The sequence below is a fragment of the Heloderma suspectum genome, chromosome 4, assembly GCF_057233095.1.
Source record: "Heloderma suspectum isolate Gila_16-S chromosome 4, 16-S_ref, whole genome shotgun sequence".
Classification (NCBI taxonomy): Eukaryota; Metazoa; Chordata; class Lepidosauria; order Squamata; family Helodermatidae; genus Heloderma; species Heloderma suspectum.
This window is the reverse complement of record NC_139461.1, coordinates 64194909-64216670: the sequence shown is the minus strand read 5'-3', so window position 1 is coordinate 64216670 and position 21762 is coordinate 64194909. Positions and strand designations below refer to the sequence as shown.

Below are 21762 nucleotides of genomic sequence, written 5' to 3'. Positions count from 1 at the left end.
TAGGTCAGTCCCAAGATGGATCCTGGTTTTTAAATGGATCTTGATTTTTAGTCAAACTTGTCTGAACCCCAGTCTTGTTTCAGGGAGAAACATCCCTCAAATAACCTATGGCCTGATGTTGGATTATTTGAGGGTTGTTCCCCCTTAAACAAGCCATGCCACTGGGGTTCAGATGACACAACAAGCCATGCCCAGCTGGGTAATTAGGCAAATGGCGCCCGGCATGCGCTGTGGCTTAAACAAGCCAGTGTTTAAGCTGCAGTGATCATGCGAATCAGGTCATTGACTGGCCAAGGTCACCCAGTGAGCTTCATGGCCAAGTAGGGACTACAACCAGATCTCCCAAGTCTGGGAGACTAGTCCAACACTCTAGCCACTACACTACCCTGCCTCACAGAATGAAACCCTAAGATGCACAAGAAATATTATAAATGCCGTTAACTAAGATCCTTTTGGGATGTCTCAGTGGTGGCTCTGTGACAGTGGAATACACAGCTGAAGCTCTTCTTCCTTCATGGTTTTTAGGTGTGCTCTAAAGATCCTCCTGTTTCGAAAGCCCTTTTAACTGTCGTGTTCTTTTGACTCCTATTTTAAATGGCTCTTTGTTGTTGTATTGGTTGAAATATTGAATTTTAAATGTGCTAAATTGTATTTATACCAATATAATATTGTAAGCCAGTTAATTAAGGTGTTTTGCTTTGAAGAACCAGATATAAGTACCTAAACAACATACAATTTAAAATAAATGGGTTATTGCCCTCAGTCCATCAGCAGACCAGTCTCATAAAGTATAGTAGAATCATAGAATAGTAGGGTTGGAAGAGGCCTATAAGACCATCGAGTCCAACCCCCTGCTCAATGCAGGAATATAAGTCAAAGCATCCCTGACAGATGGCTGTCCAGCCTCATCTTGAATGCCTCCAGTGTGGGAGAGCCCACTACCTCCCTAGGTCATTGGTTCCACTGTCGTATTGCTCTAACACTCAGGATGTTCAGCCTGAATCTGGCTTCCTGTAACTTGAGCCCATTATTCCGTGCCCTGCACTCTGGGATGATCGAGAAGAGATCCTGGCCTTCCTGTCTGTGACAGCCTTTCAAGTACTTGAACAGAGCTATCATATCTCCCCTCAGTCTTCTCTTCTCAAGACTAAACATGCCCAGTTCTTACAGTCTCTCTTCATAGGGCTTTGTTTCCAGTCCCCTGATCATCTTTGTTGTCCTCCTCTGAACCCTCTCCAGCTTGTCTGCATCCTTCTTAAAGTGTGGTGCCCAGAACTGGACACAGTACTCCAGATGAGGCCTAACCAGTGCTGAGTAGAGGGGAACTAGTACTTCATGGGATTTGGAAGCTATGCTTCTCTTAATGCAGCCCAAAATAGCATTTGCCTTTTTTGCAGCCACATCACATTGTTGGCTCATATTCAGCTTGTGATCTACAACAATTCCAAGAGCCTTCTCGCTTGTCGTGTTGTTGAGCCAAGTATTCCCCATCTTGTAACTGTGCATTTGGTTTCTTTTTCCTAGGTGCAGAAGTTGGCATTTCTCCTGATGAAATTTTATTCTGTTGTTTTCTGCCCAGCACTCCAGCCTATCAAGATCACTTTGAATTCTGTTTCTGTTTTGCAAGGTATTAACTATCCCGCCCAATTTTGTGTCCTCTGCAAATCTGATCAGCATTCCCTGCACCTCCTCCTCCAAGTCATTCATAAAAATGTTGAAGAGCACTGGCCCAGGACTGAGCCCTGCGGTACCCCGCTCGTTACCTCTCCCCAATTTGAGAAGGTCCCATTGATAAGCACTCTTGGAGTCCAATCCTGTAGCCAACTATGGATCCACCTGATAGTTGTTTTATCTGCCTCACTTGGATGTTAATGTGCTGCAGGCAGAGTAGTTACAATTAGTCTGAATGGAAGCTATCAACATCTGTATCCTTAAATATACTTGATTTTCTTTGTTTTATATAGACTTCCAACATGGTCTCATTTCTTCCTTTTGAGATGTTTTACTATGATGTAAAACATGTATTTACATGTTTGTGATGTATTTTATGTTCCTTAGAATAGGACATGTCTGACTGCATCAGTCCCCCTGGTGGATGGTGGCTAGTATTTTATAGGTTCAGGAATTCCCATACTACCAGTACTTTCTGGGCTGCTGCATCCTCCTCCAAATTTGCATGGATCTACAGTCTCAGGAGGCTTCAAGGGGCCTTGCTCTAAGCCCTACTCTAAGCCATTATGGTCTCTTGTTGAACCAGCAATATCATAAGAAAGGGTTCTCCATCCCACCTATAAGACATACAGTGTTCACTGTAGATCATTAAATTCCAGTGGGCTTTCCTTCACCTGAAATACTTCGTGTGCTTTTTCTCGTCCAAAATCCACTACTTTTTCTTGCTGAGGCTGAGCAAATGACCAGGGAAGAAGACAATTGTGGAGCGTTAAGCTAGATCCCAAGTGCTTATTTTATATGCATATGTGGCAAAAGGTTTTTGTTTGCTCCATTTACATTTGTTGGTATTGTAGAATTAGATTGCACCAAAAATGTTCATGACCTTTCACGGTGCTTTGAGAACTCTGTAATGGTAACCCCGAAAGAAAAACTCCATAGGTGCACTTAAAGGAAAGTTCCAAAGAGTTTAAATTATTAATCAAGTACAAGAGGGAGGGAAGAGGGAAGGCAATAAATAGTAACCTTTACTGTGTCATTATTGCAGAGGCTGTTTTCTAGGGAGCAATCAGAAGGTTGAGGGAGTATAGTCCTATAAAGTTTTATAGATCACTATTCAGAAAACAGGACAACATTTCCAACAGGGCATTCTGAACTCTTAACTGATTTGATAACATTAGAGACTATACGAAGTCCGATTCGGAAGCGCACATTTTAGCTCCCTTTACTAGACTTGTGTTACGTCTGCTGGCCTTTGGAGGAGCTGTCAATTGCTGTTGAAGATATCCATTGTTTAACAGAGTGGATATATGGGTGTCACAATTACGCCCAATGCAAGTTTGCTTCTCCCAGTCCGGTTCTGACTCGTGTGTCCTCTTTTAAGAAAAAAAACCAACTCATTTGTCATAAGTATAAACAAGAAGCAGGTAAGGGTGCAATCCTATTTGGATACCCATCAACCTCCAAACTCAGAGAGTGATGGGCATCCTATGCAGAACATTTAGCTAGGGCTCTGTGAAGGGGGAGGGAAGAAGGCTGGGAAGAGCTCATATCCCTGCTTCCCTGGTCCCACAGAACCTTCCCCTTTACCTTCCCTCCACCCCCTTTTGCAACCTCGGAGGGACAGCTGGTGCACCTCTCTCCATGCCAGCTTCAAGGGGGAGAGGCAGGGAGCTCGCACCCTTGTGTCCAAGGTCAGAGCGCTGATTCCAACCTCGGAACCAGGAATCCAAACTGCCCTGTGGTCCCCAGACACTGTCTAGGGGGCCATAGGATTGCTGTCTAAGGAGATTAAATTTAATGGACAGTGTTGCTGTAAAACGTGCAGTACTCCTTTGGCTTCTTTCCCTTTAGCAAGAGACCCAAGCTCAGTGGTAATGCAGGTGCTTGGTTTACAGAAGGTCCTGGGTTCAATCTCTGGTATCTGCAGTTTTTTAAAAAAAGTCTTGGGTAGCAAAGCTGGCTAGGACACATCTGCAACTGGGACTCCAAAGAGCTTCTTCTAGTAAAAGTGGACAACGCTGTGACACAGGCCACAAACCAATGGTCTAATTCAGTATAAATGAGCTTCATGTCTTCCATATGTTCATTCTGGCACTTGCAAACTTCCTATTCTTGATTTCCTATTCTTTAGCACATAATAAACTCAGGTTTCTCTGGAAACTTGGTATGGAGCTACAACGGCTACAAAAGAAACATGGGTATAGTAAAAGGATTCCTGTGTTCATTTTTTTAATTTACTAGTGTCTGCTGATTATGTGAAAGCTTTTTTTAATTAACACAAGATACCTGTTTAGCCAAGGGTAAAAAAAAATTAACATAAAAGATGGAACTAAAAAAACATAGCTTGTAGTAGCAGAGAATGAGATCTAATCTATAAATGGCCCTGTATATTTTGTAATGTAAATAAATTCAACAACAATTTAGTATCATTCTGAGCTGTTTTACTACTGTATCCTGCCATTTTCTAGATTGACAGGAATACATTGTATAAAATATATTGTATCGATGTACATATAATGGTTTACTCCAATGGTTCCCTTCCACCAGTGGAACAGAAACTGCTGGTGAAAGGGATTTCATGCCCCTCGGTGTACCTCCTGAATCTGCTCTGGCGGGTAAGGGATCCTCTGGAGGAGATTTTGGCGATGGCTTGGAAGTCTGCAGGGGAGAGGGCAGGGAAGTCCCAATGCAAGCAGAAGTCCATTCGTGCACAGTGGCTTTAAGACAATTTCTCTGACCAACAGATCTTTATGAGTTTGATGTGTTTTTCCCCTGAGGTTGTGTTGGTGGGAGGGAGAAATGGGAAATGGGCTGTGAAACAGCTTTCAGTGCTTGCAGGATTCTGGGTGCAGGGTCTCCTACAGCACTCTTTTATGGTCTCATTGAGGGAAATCTGGGAGCAAAAACCTGTTTCCACTTGTCAGATCACACTTAGCCAGTCTAAGATAAATGTGTAAAACACACACACAAAGGAACTTTTGGATTGCAGTACGTATCTGCAGGTTGCCCATAAGAGCTCACATGTGTAGAAAGAGAATGTAATCCTCACCTGTTGCAAGTGGCAAGTTAGTAGTAGGTAATTATGTATTATAACAGCTCTATGTTTTTGTCTGTTTACCTATTCTGGAGCCTCAAAAAGAAAACACAAAAGCTGAAATGCAATATTTGTACAGCTGGAAAACTAATATACTACATTCTACAGACATTTTAAGTTCTGTGGTATTATGTTTACTTTCCAGTTTGTTATTCAGTACTGTTTTGTTGCATAACAATTTTGTAGCCTTAGTTATCATTTGCCTGATAATGTCCATTAAAGAGTTCATCCCATATTCTTAATATCATTAAATGATGTTTAATTCTGGTTTTATTGCAGTATTTATTTCAGCAGTTACAGATGAAGTACAACAAACATTTCTTGCTGAATGAAGTGCATATAAAGAACATCTATTGAGTTGAATAGTGATAATTAGATTATACCATGAGAGGGTCTTAAGAATTCATAATGTATGTGAATTATTGGCATCTTAATTTTATAGCAAAAAATGATAACTATGTTAATATTTTATATACATGTAATGCTCCTTAAAAAGAAAGCAAATAACTTGTAATTTGGCATGCAGCATTTGCTAGATGCATTTAATAAAATTTTATAAAAATTATGCCTTTAAAGGCCCATGTTGTTAAAATATTTAGCCTATTAAAAGGGAACTTTTTCTTCCATTTCTTCTAAGGAAGGAACACAGGAAGTTGCCTTATAACAGATCAGACTATTTATCCATGCAGCCCAGTATTGGACCTTGGCAGTGGCTCTCTTTCACATGATCTGCTACCGGATTCTTTTACCTGGAGAGGCCAGAGACTGAATGTAGGACCTTCTGCATGCAAAGAATGTCCTCTACCACTGACCTATAGTGCTATCCAACAGGGCCATTTTCACTTCTGCAAATAATTACATCACCTACCTTTAAGGGAATTACTTGAGGTTTGTACTTGAGGTTTTCAGTTGCACCACAGAAACAAAACATTTCAATAGCATGTCCAACAAAAATATTTTAAAGAAGCTTTGCTCACTTTTTACTGAGCCACATAAAGTGAGAAGACTCTTCATTTAGAATTTCTCTATACTGTTTATAGGCTGAAGATGACTGATGCAAGCCAGGGCGCCATAGGTACTGAGGTCCACACATGGAGTCCTGGATATCTGGGACCTTCCGCTCCAGGGAAGGTCCCAGACAGCAGTTGTACAAGTTACTCCTCTGTTAATTTGATTTAAGTTTATTTCGAAATAAGCTCTTTATGGAATCCAACCCTGGTTGCACTTTGCAGAAAGTCAGACAATAAGCCTTAAGGAAAAGTCTGAGCATTATTTATATAGCTTATCACTTAGGTTGACCTTTGAGGATATTAAATAATTGAATGATGGATCTTGAATAGTAGTTTATTCAAACTGGTAAAAAAAACTGAGGAAGTGAAAAGTTAATTATCCATATAAAAGAGTTGCTGTTTTAACTCTGTGTGATATGTCATGTGCACAGCATGTGAAGATACGTTAATAGTAATGAGCTAGTCACCCATTTGCCTGGATGTTTATGACAATATTGTCAGAGCCCTTATCTTATTTCATTTGTAACTGAAATGGGATATTTAAAAAATGGACACCCAGATAATGAGATAAAAATAAGACAAATGAGACCCATTTGTTTGGAAATGAGATTCTTAAATTTCCCTCAAGAGTATCTTGTGAAAGACAATCTCTTAAACTCATAGTTGAAATTAACATTCTAAATTGCAGTTGACAAACGTAAGTGACAGATTTGCAGCATAACAATTTATCCTCGGTATTTACCTTTGTCCCCTTTAATAACAAAACAGTTACATAGTAAAGGCTGCACGTTAGAATTTATGGTTTATATATCAGCCACATCAAAGCTATTAGAAAATGATAGAAGAATTGCCATACTGAACCATGGGTTAGCGTGCTGTCTGAACCCAGAACGTTTTCCACATTCTTGTTTACCATGCAGTGTGGCTTATTTTTCTCAAACAAACCACCTTGAGAAACCATGGTTTGTTATTGGGCTGTTCAGGGTGGTTAACAAGCCACTTCCTGGTTAACTCCCTGGTTAACAAGCCACCCTGCAGAAAATGTCCTGGCTTCAGACAACACACTAACCCATGGTTCAATAAACAACCCACATTCTACCACTTAGTGTGGATTAGAGTGTTGTGTGAAGAGCCCCACTGAGTTCAACCAGTTTTCCATCACTGACGATGGCCGCCCAGCTACTACAGGTGAATTCTCACCCAAGGTGTGATGCCCATGGCTTTGTCCTGCTTCCCCTCTAAGCATTAGATAATCACAGCTTTCTGAGTGTAGGAACAGTGTTTCATGGCTAATAGTTACCAAGTACCCTCTAGTTATAGTCTAATTTGCTTTCAGATCAATCTCAAGTTGTTACAATTCTTTCCTGGCATTATTTCATAACTTCTTGTGTTGCCTATCAGCCATGAAATTCGTCACTTACCTTTGGTAAGTAACAACTGCCCCAGTGACAGATTGCTTTAACTTCTCTCTGGCCATCCCGTGCTGCCACTACACCCACTCCCCTTCCCCTTTTGTTGCAGGTGTTTTCACCTGAAGAAATACTACATATTACTGAGTAGAAACAGCAGCAGTAACAACAATAGAGGAAATGGCAGTGAGTTAAGCACAGATGGGGAGAGAGCAGCAGGTGAGGAAGCAATGAGAGGGGAAAGTAGCAAGCAATGGAGGAAGAAGGATTGGGGCTAGGTAGAGGCAGACCAATTAAAGGAAACAGAAGGCAAGGTTTGCAAGGCTACATAATATATTTTCATTATTTATTTGGAGGGATGTCATATGAGAGAAAAAGAGATCTGTATAATAAGCATTTCGTTCTAATTTTACGGTCATCGTAAATATTTGTAACATGGACACACATTAAAGGAACGTGTATTGCTGGTTTTAATTTTGTAGAAACTGGGTTCCATATAAAACCTCATAGATTGAGAGCACCAAGCCAAAACACCAACCGCTACAGTTTTGGTTTTCTTTTGTGATATGGTTATAGCACAAGAGAGGATGGAAGTTTTCTTTCCACCTAAAAGGTACTTTTCACTCTGCCCACATAGCGCGTTTCAGTGACTAGCAGAAATGCAGGCACAGACTTGAGGAAGCAAGAGGCCACATAAGATCTGTAAGCCAGAATTACCTTAGAACCCACTGAGGCTTTGTCACTGTAGGTTTTTAAGGGTGCAATCCTATGCATGTTTAGACGGAAACAGTCCTAAAATTCCCCAGCTAGCCATGCTGGCTGGGGCATGCTGGGAGTTATAGGCTTTTTTCTTCTGTCTAAACATGCGTAGAATTGCACCTTAAACCATTTTAACCCCAGACTTAGATTATGAATAACTAACAGCTTCATTAAAAAGCATTAATATAAAATGCATAAATGAAGAGCGTTCATTCCCAGTTTGCTTACTGTCTTAATAAGGTACTTGCCAAGGTATGGTGGAATGTACGGCTCACAGCTGTAGCTCAGCCAACAAATGAAAGGGTGTGGAGGGAGGGAGAGATCTCTGTTGCTATAGCTGTGATATCATACACTGTTACTAACATGTGGTTGGTTATTTTGCATTTCAGATCACTGCTTATAGTTGAGCACAAAAGAACTGCAGAGACTTCCACATCCTTCGGTGACGAGAAAGAAACCAGCAGAGCAGGATTAATACAGGCTTGTTTCTGGTGGCCTTTTTGTACAGAGGCTGCCTTGGAGGGGGGGCAGAAAAGAAAGAAACACCCTGATGTTTAACGAGCCGTGAAATGAAGCACTGCTGCTGGTGCTGCTCCTCCTGCTAACCCTCAGACTCCAAGATTCATCTGCTATTCATTGTGCTTAATATACATGTTTCTGCACCGTGCATTTAGAAGATCCCAGAAAGGAATTCAAAACGGCTGCCGGGGAAAGGCCACCAAACATGCCTACAGAAACACTACAGACAGGTAGCATGGTCAAACCCGTCAGCCCTGCCATCACTTTCACCTCTGCTGTTCCCCTCCGCATTTTAAACAAAGGACCTGACTATTTTCGCAGGCAAGCTGAGCCTAATCCAAAAAGGCTCAGTGCCGTGGAGAGGCTGGAGGCCGACAAGGCAAAATACGTCAAGAGCCAGGAGGTCATCAATGCCAAACAGGAACCGGTGAAGCCAGCTGTGCTTCCCAAGCCACCGGTGTGCCCTGCAGCTAAGCGGGCCTTGGGCAGCCCTACCTTGAAAGTGTTCAGCAACAATGTAAAGACTGAGAGTGGCGTCCAGAGGGAGACCCTAAAGCTAGAGATCTTGAAAAATATCATCAATAGCTCAGAGGGCTCCAGTTCAGGTTCAGGGCACAAACATAGTTCACGAAACTGGCCTCCCCACAGATCTGATTCTGGTGACCTACACCGGCATTCATTTGCAGAATCCTTAAAGGTTTACCCCACCCAAGGCCGTAGCAGTCCTCAAGAAAGTAACTCCAGTGTGAGTAGAAGGCTACTAGAACAGTCACCAGAGTCATTCTTGCACGTTTCTCATAGCTCCTCAGACATTAGAAAAGTTTCTAGTGGCAAACCCTTAAAAGCAATACCGTGCAGTAGTTCAGCTCCGCCTCTGCCTCCCAAACCCAAAATTGCGGCCATCACAACATTGAAATCCCCAGAAATGGACACAGTAGAATCCAGTTGTGGAGTCAGCAGGCGACCTTCCTTACAACGATCAAAGTCAGACTTAAGTGACAGATACTTTCGAGTCGATGCTGATGTTGAAAGGTTCTTCAACTACTGTGGACTGGATCCTGAAGAGCTTGAAAACCTTGGGATGGAAAATTTTGCAAGGGCTAACTCTGACATTATCTCTCTTAATTTTCGCAGTGCAAGTATGATAAGTTCAGACTGTGAACAGTCTCAGGACAGCAACAGTGACCTTAGAAATGATGACAGTGCCAATGACCGCGTGCCATATGGTATTTCTGCAATTGAAAGAAATGCCAGAATCATCAAGTGGTTATACAGCATCAAGCAAGCCAGAGAATCACAGAAAGTGTCCCATGTGTGAGTGGATCTGCAGGGGGACGAAGAAACTGTATCTTTGTGAATATTCAGTTGTGAAGGGTTGTGAAGTCTACTTGAAGTCTTAATACACTTCTCAGATCTCTTGTTGTGTTGCTTGTTGTGCAATGTTTTCAAGTTGCATGCCTGCCAACATGTGAACTGACCGGGCTTCCACTTGAACAATAACTAGCTACAGAGCCTGGCTGAGCGTACACACATTATCTGCCAAAAGTTTAAGACCAGAATCTAAATAGGGCTTTGTTTCTGAATAAATTGTTTACATTAAATGGTTCTATGGCTTCTTTTTAATACTCCTGTAGCCCCTTGTGTTGTTGTCTTCTAATCTTACCATTTTTTTTGTGTCTGATGCACAGGTATAGTTAAGACGCAGGTGTCTTTTCAACTTAAATCAAGATTTAAAAAGAGGAGGAAATGCCAAAATAGAACCTTACCTAGAAGGGTATCGTAGTCTGTGGATAAAATGAGCTATCTGTAAACTACAATGTGTAATGCAGTTGGGGGTTTTTAAGTTGTTTTCTGTTTTAATGTTCTCGCTGAAGGCCCCCAACCCAGCACTCCCACCCATGACCTTTTTACAAACTGGAAAGGTACTCTACAAAGGTCTCTCAAGCTCTATAAGCTACTCTTGTGGGTGTTTGATGTAAAAAGAAGTGTCATGGCATGGCTTCACTAAACAGGGGGTATTTTTGAAAGAGGCTGACACAGTGACCAATGAAAATGATGGGTGGCATTTTAAAGGAAGGTTCCTTATCTTAAACTTTTGACAGGAACTGTTAGATCCTGTTTGCTGATCTTGAATGCCTTTAACTAGACAAAGCACATCATGATTAGAAGCTCCTGTTGCTGACTACTTTTTTTGTAGACCGGTTTGAGCAGTTCATGAACAGAAAATGGAAGCACACAGCCATATCAGTATAACAGCCTCTTACCCATAAGTCGAACACACTCAATATAGCTGAACTATATCTGAGAAATTGTGATTATGTTGTCTTAAATATGTTATATCTTAAGGCTGTGGAAGCTTGTTACAGCTCTAGGAAACTGTAGAAACATGACCGTATGTAGCTTTTTCTTTTTTTTGTCCCCCTCTCTTCTCTTCTTCTCCTTGCCCTATGATGTTCAGTGCTGCACGTCAGTCTGTTACACTTTTTTTTTTACAATCTTGTGTCTTCCCAATGGTTTAACTGTCATGCCAAAGTGACAGTTGTGGTGCGTAGCGAAGAAGTTGAAAGTGCAGTGGTCTGGTTCATTATTACAATTATTATTATTATTATTATTCATGCTTTGAAGTACTTTGCAGCACTATCTTATACTTCATCAGCTAATACGAAACTTTTTATTGTGTAAATGCTGTAAGACTTTGTACATATTTCAGTTCTTATGAGATCTTTAAAAAAAAGTGTTACGCTAATAAATAGCTCTCGGTGCAGCTACTGGTCATGTGTTTCTCTTTTGTACTCTTAATTTGTTATGTCAAAGTAGATACAGGAGGGAGACAAAATATAATGACTGAAGGAGCAACACCTGGTTAAATGTTTAATGGAAACACCATCACCGTTGCCCTAGGGCTAAACTGAATATGATCTTAAACATGTATAAGCATTTAATATGCATGATATTTATTAATATGCATGGTATTTTCTCCCTCTCTCATAATACTGGAACCTAGGGTCATCCCATCCTGTGGTCATCCCATGAACCTGATTGGTGGGAGATTCAGAACAGATAAAAGGAAGCACTTTTGCTATGGAATTCACTACCACAAGACGTAATGATGGCCATCACTTTGGATGGCTTTAAAAAGGGATTTTTGGATAAATTCCTTGGAGGATAAGGCTATCAATGGCTACTAGTCCTGATAGCTATATGCTACTTCCAGTGCCAGAGGCAGCATGCCTACATATGCCAGTTTCTGAGAAACATGAGCAGGAGGGTGCTATTGCATTCATGTCCTAGTTGTGGGCTTCTCACAGGCAGCTTGTTGGCCACTGTGTGAGCAGAAATCACACAGCTGGACTAGATAGACCCTTGATCTGATCCAGCATGGCTGTTACGTTCTTATTCTTTAAATCAGCCTCCCACAACCTGGCACACTCCATTTGTGTTGGGCTAAACTGCCAGCATCCCTCAACCAGCATGGCCAGCTGTGGAATGCTGGAAGTTGTAGTCCAACACATCAGGAAAGTTCTAGGTTGGGGAAGGCTGCTTTAAAAAGTAGCTGCACAGAGAGAGGTGTTAGGACTATGGCACAGAGTGACCTTTTTGATGGTTGCAGCCTCAAGAAAAATGCCCCCTCCCAAAGCTGTACTTGTTCCAGGAGAGAAGCTTTCACTGGTGCCAATGGAATCTTCCCACTTAGGGCTAATAGTAGCTGGGGATGGTGATTTTCATCAGGACCAAACCTGGGGGAAAGGGTTTAAAAAAAAAAAAAAAAGCCTTCCACATTCACACCGTAGTCCCGATCCAGGTCCCTACAGCTCCTATTTGCAGAACAGAAATCAGGCATGTTTAGTTAAATGACCAAATTTCCTTTAAATTAAACTAGATTCTAGAGAGGAAAGGGATTAAATCTTGACTGGGTTGTTTTTGTTGTTTAAGGCAGCCTTCCTGAACCTGGCACCCTCCAGATGTGTGTTGGACTGCAGTTCCCCTCATCATGATGGAAGTTGATGCATTGGACTGCAACATCATGATGGGAGCTGTACTCTAACACATCTGTTAGACTACAGATTGGGAAAGGCTGCTCTAACCAATGATTTTTCTCGTATGCACACTAATTATTAGGCACTTTGAAACAAACCAGGAAGGAATAGATGACAAAGATATGGAGGGAGCAATCCTATGGCTGCTAGACAGTGGCTAGACGGCCATAGGGTATCTTGTTTTCCGGGAACTGACCTCCCCCCACTTCCGCACTGCCTCGGAGGCAGTGAGGAACAGTCCCGTCTTCTGCACTTGCAAAAGGAGCATGGAGCGGCTGAAAAGGGGCATTCCCAGGGGGGCGTTCCAGGGTGGGTAGGGTGGAAATGCTTCTCCAACACATCCAGTGTGTCGTACAGCAGCCTCCTCCTCCACTCTGCCCTCCAGCAGCTAGACAGACACAATCAGCTGTCTAGCAGAAAATGCAGGGCAGGAGAAGCACAGAGGGAATGATCCCCTCCGTGCTTCTCCTGCCCTGCATTGGATAGGCAGTCGCCTCTGAGTTCGGGGCAGCCGCCTATCTGAATATGATTGCACCCTAAATCTAAGATTTGAATATTGAAGCATGCATATTTTACAGCAAAAGTTAGATTAGAGATGGGCACAAGAAGACTTGAGACTCTGAATCTGCTACATTTTTTTTAGTACAATATCCTGGAACAGTGTAAGTGGAAATTTGCTGAGGCAGAACAACACAGTCACATGTAAGCTCTATTCAGGTGTTCTGTACCTGAATAAGGTAGCACACTAGCCCCGCTCCTTTCCTCCTTTCTCTTCTATTCGTGGGGAGTGACTGTCTGAAGAGGAGGGTTTCCTGTGTCCGTGAAGCCTCTCCACATGAGCCAGAATGCTAATTAGGGCTGTTGCTTCAAAAGCAGAAACACCTGGGAAAATGAGGTGATTCATTCATTTCATTTATTATATTTCTATAATGCCCTATAGCTGAGGCTCTGGACAGTTCACAAAAATTAAAAACCATTAAAAACATATTTAACAAAGTAAAAAACAAAAAGCATTTACATAAAACCATATAAACAGATAATGCACCCAGAGAGAACATATATCTAAAAACAATTTCCAAAAACATCAGCCGAAGATGATCGAGGACCTTACTAAAACTCATTAGATGCTGCCAAATGCCTGAGAGAAGAGGGCAGTCTTAACCTGGTGCCGAAAAGATAATAATGTTGATTCCAGGCAGTCCTCAGGGAGATTATTCCAGAATTGGAGGGCCACCACTGAGGAGGCCATCTCGTCTCCACCCTCTGAGCAGAGGACTAGTAGGATCTAGTAGTTGAAAAGGAGAACTAGTAGGATCGCTTTTCTTCAGGACACTTTGAGGTAATTTAAAACGACTCTAGAAGAAGCCACCACCACAGCCACCACCATCCCAATTACCATAGATTAGGAAAGGTATTAACAACCATGATGGCATCCTTGTGGACTTAATGAGCAGAGTTAAATAAATAAATAAATAAATAAATAGTAAGCGATAAGGTTTCCTTTATGCTTGCCCAAGTGAGGAGAATAAAAAGAGTGCAATCTGGCAAAACGTACATTTGACAATAAGGCAAATGAAAAAAGGATTTGAGGAGCTTTAAGATAAACAGTAAGAATTTCATTAAATTGATCTGATACCAGCCAGGGAAATTCTTCGACCAGTAGACAACAAAGGCAAGAATGAGTTGCTGAAGAAAGGATAGAAAGAAAGCTGAATTCTTTTGTGATTGGTCTTCACTGTATAAAATGTCAGAAAGATATGCACTTTTTCCCAAGAAGGGCACCTAAAGAACAAAGTCAAAAGGAGTTGAAGGAGATGAAATTCTAGGGCTAATTGATAAATTAAAAGTTAACAAGTTACCAGGGCTGGATGACATACACTCAAGAGTTTTTAAATAATGCAAATGTGAAATCGTGGATTATCTGACCAAAACAGTCAACCTTTAAAAAAGCAAATCCTTACTGAAAGATAGCTGGTGTAACATCACTTTAAAAAAAAAAAAAAGAGCTAGGGAAGAGCCATTAGCTAGTTAATGTTTGCCCCAGATAAACTGGTATTACTTCTTACTCATATTTTATTTTACTGAAGAGTGAGTGTGTGTGTGTGTGTGTGTGTGTTGCAACATGCCAAACCAAGTAACAAAGACAATCAAGGATAAGAGAGCATATAACAAATATAATGAAGTCATAGACCAAAAGACGACTAAAATAGATTACAACATGATTATGAATCAGATAAGTGTATCTTTCCAAAAGACAAATGAGATGACTTTAACCCTTCACTGAGGTAGGAGATTAAGAGAAACCGTGTTCAAATAAAGAATCTTGTTGAGCTGCATCCCTTTCCAGTCTATTTTAACTTTTTAGGCAGTGTCAAAAACAGATCCTTGTGAACCAATTCTGGAATGAATAGAGGAGCTTTTCCCAATGTCTGCCTCCATTCTAGCTGCTGTATGGAAAAATATGATGAGGTCCTTGCGGAGAAGCTGTTCTTGAACCATTTCATATATTGAACGAGGCACTAACGAGGGGTCAAGTGGTATCATGCAACGTTCAGTGTCCAATCTAATCTCAAAAACTGTTTGCAGAATGTCTTAACAGCCTTACAAGTCTGCCACGTATGTATTGGAGTCCCCTTTCCCTTGCATCCCCTCAAATATGAGGGAAACACTCTTTGTTAATGTGATGAAAGTGGACAAGGAGATAAGATGCCACCTATGTATGAGTTTCAAGGAAGCCTCATATACTGAAGCTAAACTGGATTTGAGCAGCTGTGTAGTCCATATAAATGACCAATGTACCTCTGAAGTCAGAATCTCTATATCCATTTCCCATACAGTTCAACTTTTATTGTTATCAAAATACTCTGAAACCAATATAAATAGTGGAGAGTAAACTTTTAGGTAACACATTTTCAAACACTGTCAGAGATCTAATTGCCTGCTGAGTACTTCGGAGGGTTAGATGCAAATTATCTTATTGATGTTCTTGCAGCCAATTAGCCTGATACCTTGAAGCTTTTCAGCAAGCTGTGCTGTGTTTGGCGGTCTATCCTTAACAAAGAAGTCCAGTATTCTATACACTCTGCAGTTTTCCCAAATCATGTGTTGCTCTGTATTTGTCTACAACTGTGAAATTGGAATTATCTAAAATTGGGAGCAAGGGCAATGTATGTAGCACTAGCTTTTTAATCCCGGCTCTCCACACTGTCATCATTGTCCTGAAAAATAGGTTGTGTATTTCTGTCAGCTGGCAAAGTGATGATAGTAGAAAGGGGGCTGCCCTTAGTAACAGGAATTGAGGCAAAATTTCCATGGAAAACCAAAGGAGACTCATTCTGGATAAAATGGATTAACTGTTTTAACTGAAGTGGAACATAATAGAATCTAAGATTATGGAACCCAAATTCCTCTATTGTGATCTGTCTATATAATGTGTATTTTACTTATTCTAGAGCTCTTTGAGGTGGGGCTGGGTTGTAGAGATCCTTGAGTAATTTTGGCACATCTGAGGTTCTGCAAGAAAAACAACAGTGGAGGCTGGTGGCTCCGATGTCCATGGGTGGTGAATCCTCTCCAGGTTTCGGTCAGTACTCTAAAGCACCTTGGATAGTTCCTTTAGCGTTCTGACTGAAACCTGGAGCGGATTCACCATCCCACTGACACCAGAGCCACCAGCCTTCACTGAAAAACAAGCATAAAGAAAAACAATCCTTGCAGAAGTAGAATAAGTTCAGTTTCTGCAAACAAAAATCCTGCCTCACCAACTTTTCCTAATTTCAAGAGTGTCCTGCCTCCTTCACATATGAATTGTGTGATGGGGACATCACATGGTTACTTGGAGTGGGGCTTGCCTTGTCCCCAGATTGCCATGGGTTGACACAGACTGCTCCATAGGGATAGCCTCCACAAGAACAGCAGAGTCTTCCACAAGATGGAACCTCCAATCGTGCAGCGGTTTTGATCCCATGGAAGCCTCCACTGCAGCAGATGCTCACAGGGAGGCATTCGCTAGGCAGATGGCCCACACTGATGTGTGGATATCTGGGGGCATGTCCAGCAGTATGGCCCCACTTCTAGTAATCATGTGATGCCCGCTTTGTGTGGCTCGTGAGTGCAGGGGGATTCTGTCGTCAGGCACGCACATGGGGTTAACCCAGCACCTTTTATATGGCTAAAGAAATATTGCCAAAATAGAATTGCATTCTTTGTGTGCTTGGATTTTCAAGACGTTGTTGACCAAGTCCCTAACCCAAAGACTGGACTTAAAAGTCACGGGATATGAGGATAAGCCCTCTTATGGATTAGTAATGATAGGAATAAAGAGTTTTCACAATGAAAGGAAGTCAGTTGAGGTATTTCAAGGATCTGTTTTGGGACTAGTGCTATTTAATGTATTGATAAATGATGCAGAGTCAGAGGTGAAAGAGCTTGAAGGATTTGACAAGGATTTCTCCAAACTAGATGAATGGATTAAAAAAATAGCAAACAAGATCCAATGTAAATTAGTGTAAAATAGTGTGCATTGGGGCCACACACACACACCCCACCACCCAAAAAGCACACAAGACCCTGCCAGCTGCTGTGCCCATCTACCCCAGAATGAGTATCAGCAGTGGAGGGGTGTTACTCATCTCTGCTAAATAGCCAGCCAGCATCATAGAAGGTAACCAGGTCAGGGGAGGAGAGTTATGCAAGCTTATTATACACATCTGTGTATCTGAGAGAGAGATCAAGAGGGACTGGGATCTGACTGTTGTTTATGTGTACATCAGGGGTGGGGAACCTCAGACCCAGGAGCCAAATACAGATCTCCTGGGGTCCCAATCCTGTCATCCCAAGGTTCCTCAGATGGCCACACCCTCTTCTTCTGGCTCTGTATCTTTTTCTCCAACCACTGATTGTGTGTTGGTTTTCTGACTTTTGTATAGTTTTTTCCCCATTCTAAAAGGCTGAAATGCCTCTCCTAAGGCTTAGTTACTGGTAGGAAGGGTTTTAAGCTACAATATGCTGGTATTTTTTGTATTTTTATCCCACCCATTTTGGCTTTGGCCCTACCCCCTTTGCCTTTGACCCCACCCACAACTAGAGTGTGGCCCCCGAGAACTTCTCCAAAACTGAATTCAGCACTTCATCTAAAAGGTGCTCCCACCCCATTGTGCATGGTGAGAGACTGAGAAAGTGCATATTTCCTGCATATTTAATTCTTTGTCCATATAATTTATATGTGTGCCTTGACCTGAGTAAATGGATAACTTGAATTATCTGCTCTGCACGTCCTTTGGAACTATTGAGACTAGTCCTAACTCAGTCTTACCCATCTGTAAAATGGACAAACATTTCTTATATTCTTAAATCCTTGAGAATTTATATATATATATATATATATATATATATATATATATATATATATACACACACACACACACACACACACATACATACATACATACATATCAGGTATCTTTGACCCAAGTAAGAAGCTTGGTTTTCTCTCTTGACTGATTTGCATTTCCTGCTTCTAATTGTGGCGTGGTTGTGGTATATTGCATTGCATGGTGATCTGTGGTGGTTTGATATTATGTGCGTATAGTACTTTTTTACTGGAGAATACTTGCGATAACACCTTGGATAACCAAACTCTTCCTGTTAAGTCCTCTGCCCCAAGCAAACCACAGGCCCCTCTGTTCAATTCAATTTCCTGAATTGGCAGCTGTATTACCAGGATTTGCTTCTGCTTACTTGATAGTTTTATTTATTTATTAGATTTATTAGCCAGCCACCTGGCCAGCCGGCCGGCCGGCCTTTCTAGTTCAAATAGGATAAGTGGCATGTGCACTTCTGTTAGCAGGAATTCTCCTTGCCAAAAAGCATTGAACTAACTTGCAAGTGTGCGTGTCATCCTCAACTCTGTTTCAAGATTCTGGAACAATGAAAGTGACTTCCTTCATATGCCCCAGGGGGGGAGAATCATGAGAAAGTTGAAATGCAGCTGTTCTCTCACTCTCACTACCTTCATCTTTTGCATTTAAATGCCAGTATAAAAATGGAGAAATAGAGAAATACTAGTATAAAATAGAGAAATTATGAGGAAAAGGTTGGGATAGAGGTTATTAAATTCAATTTTTGAGCTAGAGACTGCTGTGTTTGCTTGTGCACCATCTGACAATCAAGGGCTTCTGAAGGGCAGCCACAGAAGGAATAATGTGTTTGGCAGGAATTCAGCAATCAAAAAACGCATTTAGAAAATGCAGCCAATCAGCATTGCTGACTTTTCTTTTTCCCCCTGTAGCTTCATCCATCCGTGGAGGCTGCACATATTTGATTCAAGTCTCCCTGCTCGTTCAATGAGAAACAAAGTGCTTAATGGAGCTCTGGGAAAGGGAGTTGAATAAACTCTACAGAAGTCTATCACCTGAAAAGTGCCAAGTCTCAGTAGCTGGAGCACAGTCTCCCTTGCCTGTATGTAATGCTATAATTTTCGGCTTCTGACCAAATTTCTTTTTTAAAAGTACACAAGTAGCATAAACATCAGTATAAAGGGGATTAAAAGGCTAGAGTGTGTAGATTGATGGGATTGCTCTGTGATAGGTGCCCAGGTGATTACACATCAACACAGCCAGATGGTCTATATTGCAAAAAATGAAAGGATTTTGGTGGTGATGAAGCCACTGCCAGTGAAACTGGCTGGCTGAGTTGTGCAAGATCATGGGGTTTTCATGAACGTGCTAACTGCTCAGGAATGGAACAGTTAATACTACATGCTAGTTTTGTTTGTATTTATATAAGGATGGAAGACAAATTTGGTTCAGTACACATTTTAATTCATATGTACCTAATTATGCATTTTTGAACCATGTTCCAACCTCGGAAGGCGGAGCCGGAGATCCAACACTCCTCCCCACCCACTCGCAGTTGGTTCAGTGCCCTCTGAAGTTGGAAAAGTGACCTCAGAGGAGGGTGGATGGGGGTGTTCTGGTGGGCAGGGAGGAGAGAGGCTGGAGAGGCCGGGATACGAGTTATATGGAACCTCTTCCAGTCTCCTTCCTTTCCCCTCCAAAATGCCCTTGCTAGATTAGCTAAAAAGCCCATCTAGCAAAATCTGCAGGGCAGGAGGATGCGGGGGGTGAAGATCAGCTCCGCCTCTCCTCCCACACTGCATTGGATGATTGAACACCTCCAAGTTCTGGGTCTTCCAGTCACCAAGGACTCAATTGATAGAGTTGCACCCTTAGAGATTTTACTGTATTGGTATACAAGCATTATAAATAAACGAACAATGCATACAAAAATACGTATGAGGAAAATAATATTAAAAATACATTACCTTAGGAAACGTACCTGCAAAAAATATTTTGTTAATTGCATTTATGTCCCACCTTTCTTCCATCATGGAACTCAAGATGGCTACATGTGGTTCCCAGGTGGTCTCCCTTCCAAGCACTGAGCAGACCCAAACCTGCTTAGCTTCAGCAAGGTGGCTGCCTCATGTGCTTTCAGACTATACTCAAATGTATACAAAATGCACATATTAGGAGAAATGTGCCCAAAAATGCTTATGAATTTTCATGCAAGCTTCTTTAATACAAAAAAAACCCTCATCATTTGGGACAAACCACATTTAAGACTGGACAAATTCTCAAAGTTCGAGATGAATTAAACTTAAAATTGGAAGAATGAGAAACTGAAATTGACAGATTCATCTGTCCCTACATTTATATACCGCTTTTCTGCTAAGACACCCGAAGTGGTTTATAATGTAAAATACCAATAAATAAACATTACAAAAGATTAACAGCCAACAAAAAGGGGAACCCCACAAGGAATGCCAAAAAGCCAAAAGCAAAGGGGTAGACAGAAAGGATATTTTGTTCGACGAAAGAAAAAAGTTCCGGTGCATTTTGGACCACATGCAGTTGCTCCATGTGGTCTGAAACGCATTGGAATGTTATTCTTTTGGCTATTTGACAAAAGATTGGCAGAACAGAATTTTCTCAGGCTATTGTTGGTCTCCCCTGGAACTGATGGCATGAGGTCCCTAGCCTGGGCTTCTCCTTTATTGCCTTCCTTTGGGGTCAACAGGTCTTACAATGCCTCAGAGAAGGTGGGGGAGAAGCTGCCCCAACAGATCTCTCAGACCACTGAAGGTCAAGAGCTGGCCTGCACATCTTCTCTTCTTTGACAAGCTGATCTGGGTCACTGGGAGGGCGTGTCATTTCACAACAGGCACAGAAACAGGATGGGATAGAGAGGAAGACTGGCCAAGTATACATTACACACGAACACAGGTTACCTGAAACGCAATGCCCGTTGTTGTTGTTTTTAATTCAAAGCCTTACCAGGACAGTGGGATTTAGGGCGTGGGAAAGAACATGGCACATTTCCATTTCCACACAGTGTTGCCACTCCAAATTGCCTGCCAACTTGTTTTCCCTTCCTCCGGGGTTCCAAAAGTGTGTCTACCCTAGAAAATCCCTAGAGGGCACCTGTACTATTTAAGAGATGCACACAAATGCACAGAACAGAAGATTCTGCCCGGTCCAGTATTTCCCTTTACACAAGCTACCCCACCGGGCTTCTTCCTTCTACACAACTCTCAAAGTCACATGGTCCCTGTCAGATTCTAGACTTGGACATTCAAGGGTAAGCATGCATGGGTAAAGAGATAGTGGGGAAAGAGCTGGATTTCATGAACTGATTCAAACTAACCAGTTAAATCAGCCTTCCCCAACCTGGTGTCCTCCAGATGTTCTGGACTACAACTCCCAGCATTCCTGACTATTGGCCATGCTAGCTGTGGCTGCTGAAAGGTGAAGTCCATAACATCTATCAGTACCAGGCTGGGGCAAGCTGAGCTGAATAGTTTCAAAAGGAGAGGGGCTAAGGCATTTTCACACAATGCAGATACTGCACTAAGGAAACACAAAGTATGCAAATTGAAAATCATTATTTTGTAGGAAACAGAGTTCGTAGTGTTATTATTTTGTCATACCCAGTCCGAGAACTGAAATGGCTGTGTAGGGATAATAAGGAGCTATGCTGATGGGCTTTAAGGTACCATTTTCTAATTCTATTTAATAGTTAAGATAATAGGTAACTAGTCACATCATTTTAATTATAACAGTCTAGGCACATTATGCCCCTTAATGTTCTGCCTATTTTTGTCCCACTGAGGTTCTGACTGGTTGTAATATCCATACTTTGCCAAGTTAAAAGTTGGCAACCTAATGGGTAAATCAGTAATGCAGTATACAAGATGCATCCAT

At 41.7% G+C, this 21762-nt stretch overlaps 1 protein-coding gene across 5 annotated transcripts in view; it reads left to right on the top strand.

Moving 5' to 3' along the window:
• FAM110B (family with sequence similarity 110 member B) overlaps nt 1-11231 on the top strand; it is a 110306-nt gene extending 99075 nt beyond the window's left edge. The window contains exons 3-5 of one of the 5 annotated variants that reach the window (XM_084848060.1): nt 1525-1627; nt 5403-5653; nt 8333-11222. In XM_084848060.1, the coding sequence (XP_084704186.1) occupies nt 8668-9780 (1113 nt within the window). In that variant the 5' untranslated portion in view covers nt 1525-1627; nt 5403-5653; nt 8333-8667 and the 3' untranslated portion in view covers nt 9781-11222. Of the gene's footprint in view, nt 1-1524; nt 1628-5402; nt 5654-8332 lie in introns of all 5 variants that reach the window. The other 4 variants (XM_084848059.1, XM_084848061.1, XM_084848058.1 and 1 more) reach the window with 4 other exon arrangements.
• Nucleotides 11232-21762: the final 10531 nt, after the last annotated feature.